At 34.1% G+C, this 2,500-nt stretch overlaps 1 protein-coding gene across 3 annotated transcripts in view; it reads right to left on the bottom strand.

Moving 5' to 3' along the window:
- LOC127961544 (hepatocyte growth factor activator) overlaps positions 1–2,500 on the bottom strand; it is a 118,823-nt gene that overhangs the window by 103,518 nt on the left and 12,805 nt on the right. For all 3 annotated transcript variants that reach the window (XM_052560722.1, XM_052560724.1, XM_052560723.1), the window contains exons 9-11: positions 2,397–2,494; positions 958–1,198; positions 754–893 (exon numbers count right to left, since the gene is read on the bottom strand). In XM_052560722.1, coding sequence (XP_052416682.1) covers positions 754–893; positions 958–1,198; positions 2,397–2,494 — 479 coding nt within the window. The remainder of the gene's footprint in view (positions 1–753; positions 894–957; positions 1,199–2,396; positions 2,495–2,500) is intronic.

The raw sequence follows: 2,500 nt of genomic DNA, 5'->3' as shown, positions 1-2,500 counted from the left end.
TCAGGGAACAATGCTCTTCAATCAGCACAAGTGCTGGAGCTCAGCGTGTTAAAGCGTGTTTGATACACACCGTGTGTGTGTGTGTTTTACATACATTTCTTAAGAAGTGTGAAAAGCTCATTTCCACATAATATGTGGTCTTTGTTCAATCGTCCATGATGCAGACGCCCACGTCTGAACACACACGGGACTTTATTGAAGTTGGTAAAAAAAGAAAACAGGGTCTGAAACTCCTGAAACAATTTACAGTTATCAGAATGAAGACCAATGAATGTCCTTTTTATTTTGTTTTATATTTTAAATCCTGTTACTAAAAGTATGTTTAAAAGGTGAATTAGTGTCATTTTGCAATATTCTGGAAATAAATATAAAATCAACTTTGAAATTAATTTGACAGTAAATAAATGAATATAAATAATTATAAATGAATAAGCACAAGAAAAAATTAACTGAAAATCTAAAAAAAAAAAAAAGTATAATTATTGCTCCTCATTCAGTTGAAGCTGAAGTTCTAAAATAACTAACAGTAAATAAACTAAAACTAATTAATAAATAAATACTATACTGACATTAGAAAACAAAAACTAAAAAAAGACAAAAAATGAAAAAGATAAAAAATTTAATAAAAACTACATGTGTGTATGCATTTTTTACAGACACACACACACACAAACACACACACACACACACACACACAGATATGGAAGTTTGTAAGGGAACATTAAAGTTTCTGTCTTTAGAGTATAAACTCACCGATGTCGTTTAAGGTCGGCTCAAACTGTGTGTAACGTGGGTTTAAAATATAATCCTGAACAGCGAAGGTCCTGGTGTTGGGACCGGTGTCATTAAAGAAGTGCTGGCCGAGAACAACCCGAATCTGTGACTTTAACGGACTGAGAGAGAGAGAGAGTCAGACTGAAGCAGTAACTCTGCAGAGATGCACACACAGACTCATACTTGCGCAGGAAGCAGTGAGCGGCCGACAGGATCCAGCAGGAGGACACCAGCGTCCCGGCACAGAACTCGTCTGCGATGTACAGCGCTGCCATCCAGGGGTGCGCCCCGGGCAGTGCACTCGTCCCGCCCATGATTCGCCCTCGACTGACCCTCTTCTCCTGCCTCTTCCCACACACCGGGGTCCTGGCAGGACTGCGTGAGGGCCGCGGGGCCACGCTGATGACGGGACGTCTGCGGCCCACTGACACAAACAACACAGACTGTGTTTCAATACTGACTGTAGGACACAGTGAACATCATATCACTAAAAATACATGCACTAAAGATAAAGCACAGATGTTTTAGCTGGATGCAAAAACAAAATCTTAATAATAGTTAAATAATTAATATGTGTCACCAGTTTTCCTAAAGTAAATGGAGCAGGAGAGTAAATATTGGTGTTGATTATAGTAGGGGGTTAAAAGGTCTGGAGACGCTCAGAGGGGTAAATAATAATAATAATAATAATAATAATAATAATAATAATAATAATAATAGTAATAATAATAAACAGATTTGATTAATATACATAAACTGTAATAATCATTAAATAAATAATTAAAATAAATACATTAAAATAATAAATAAATAAACATTAGATTAAACTAAATAAATGTAATAATTAGATTAGATAATTAGATAATAAATAAGTGAAAATATGGATAAGTTATTTAAAATTAGAGCAAAATAAATACACACCAATAATAAAAAATAAGTAATTAATAAATGTATATTCAATAATCTAATTAATAATTTAATTAATTAATAATTTAATTAATAATTTAATTAACAATTTAATTAATTAATAATTCAATTAATTCATTAATTAATTAATAATTTGTATTAATTAATTCATTGCATTTATTATTACAATCTAAAATACATTTTCAATGTAAATATGATTTGTAAGCTGTATTTTCAGCATCATTCCTCCAGTCTTCAGTGTCACATGATCTTCAGAAATCATTCTAAGATGCTGATTTGCTGCTCAAGAAATATTTCTGATTATTATTAATATTGAAAACAGTTCATACTTTTGTGAAAACTGAATTATTTAAATCTCCAGGATTCACAGATGAACAGAAAGTTTAAAAGAACAGCATTCATTTGAAACAGAAATCTTCTGCAACATTATAAATGTCTTTACTGTCTCTTTTGATCAGTTGAATTGAATGAACTATATTAATTTTATGTTTTTAGCGCTGATGTACACTAGATGTGTGAAGAGTGAAGATGTGACGTGAGAACAGCGTTAAAACAACACAAGCTGCTCCTGATGACAAACACTCATAACCAGTCAGATGAGTGAGATTTCCCTGAGTCTGGGAGGTTTCTAGAGAAGTTTTCAGGAACACTTTGCTTGTGGTTTACTGAGAAGCTGAGGATCTGAGGTTACTGACGCGCTGGTCTGGAGCAGGGCTTGATGTCGCAGTACTCCCAGGAAACGGCTCGCTCCGTCATCGTGTAGCACCACGGCTGCTTATCTCCGTCAGGATTCCTGCCA

This window comes from Carassius gibelio, chromosome B7 (assembly GCF_023724105.1).
Source record: "Carassius gibelio isolate Cgi1373 ecotype wild population from Czech Republic chromosome B7, carGib1.2-hapl.c, whole genome shotgun sequence".
Taxonomy (NCBI): Eukaryota; Metazoa; Chordata; class Actinopteri; order Cypriniformes; family Cyprinidae; genus Carassius; species Carassius gibelio.
Note: the sequence above shows the minus strand (reverse complement) of the source record. Positions and strands in the feature narration are given on the sequence as shown.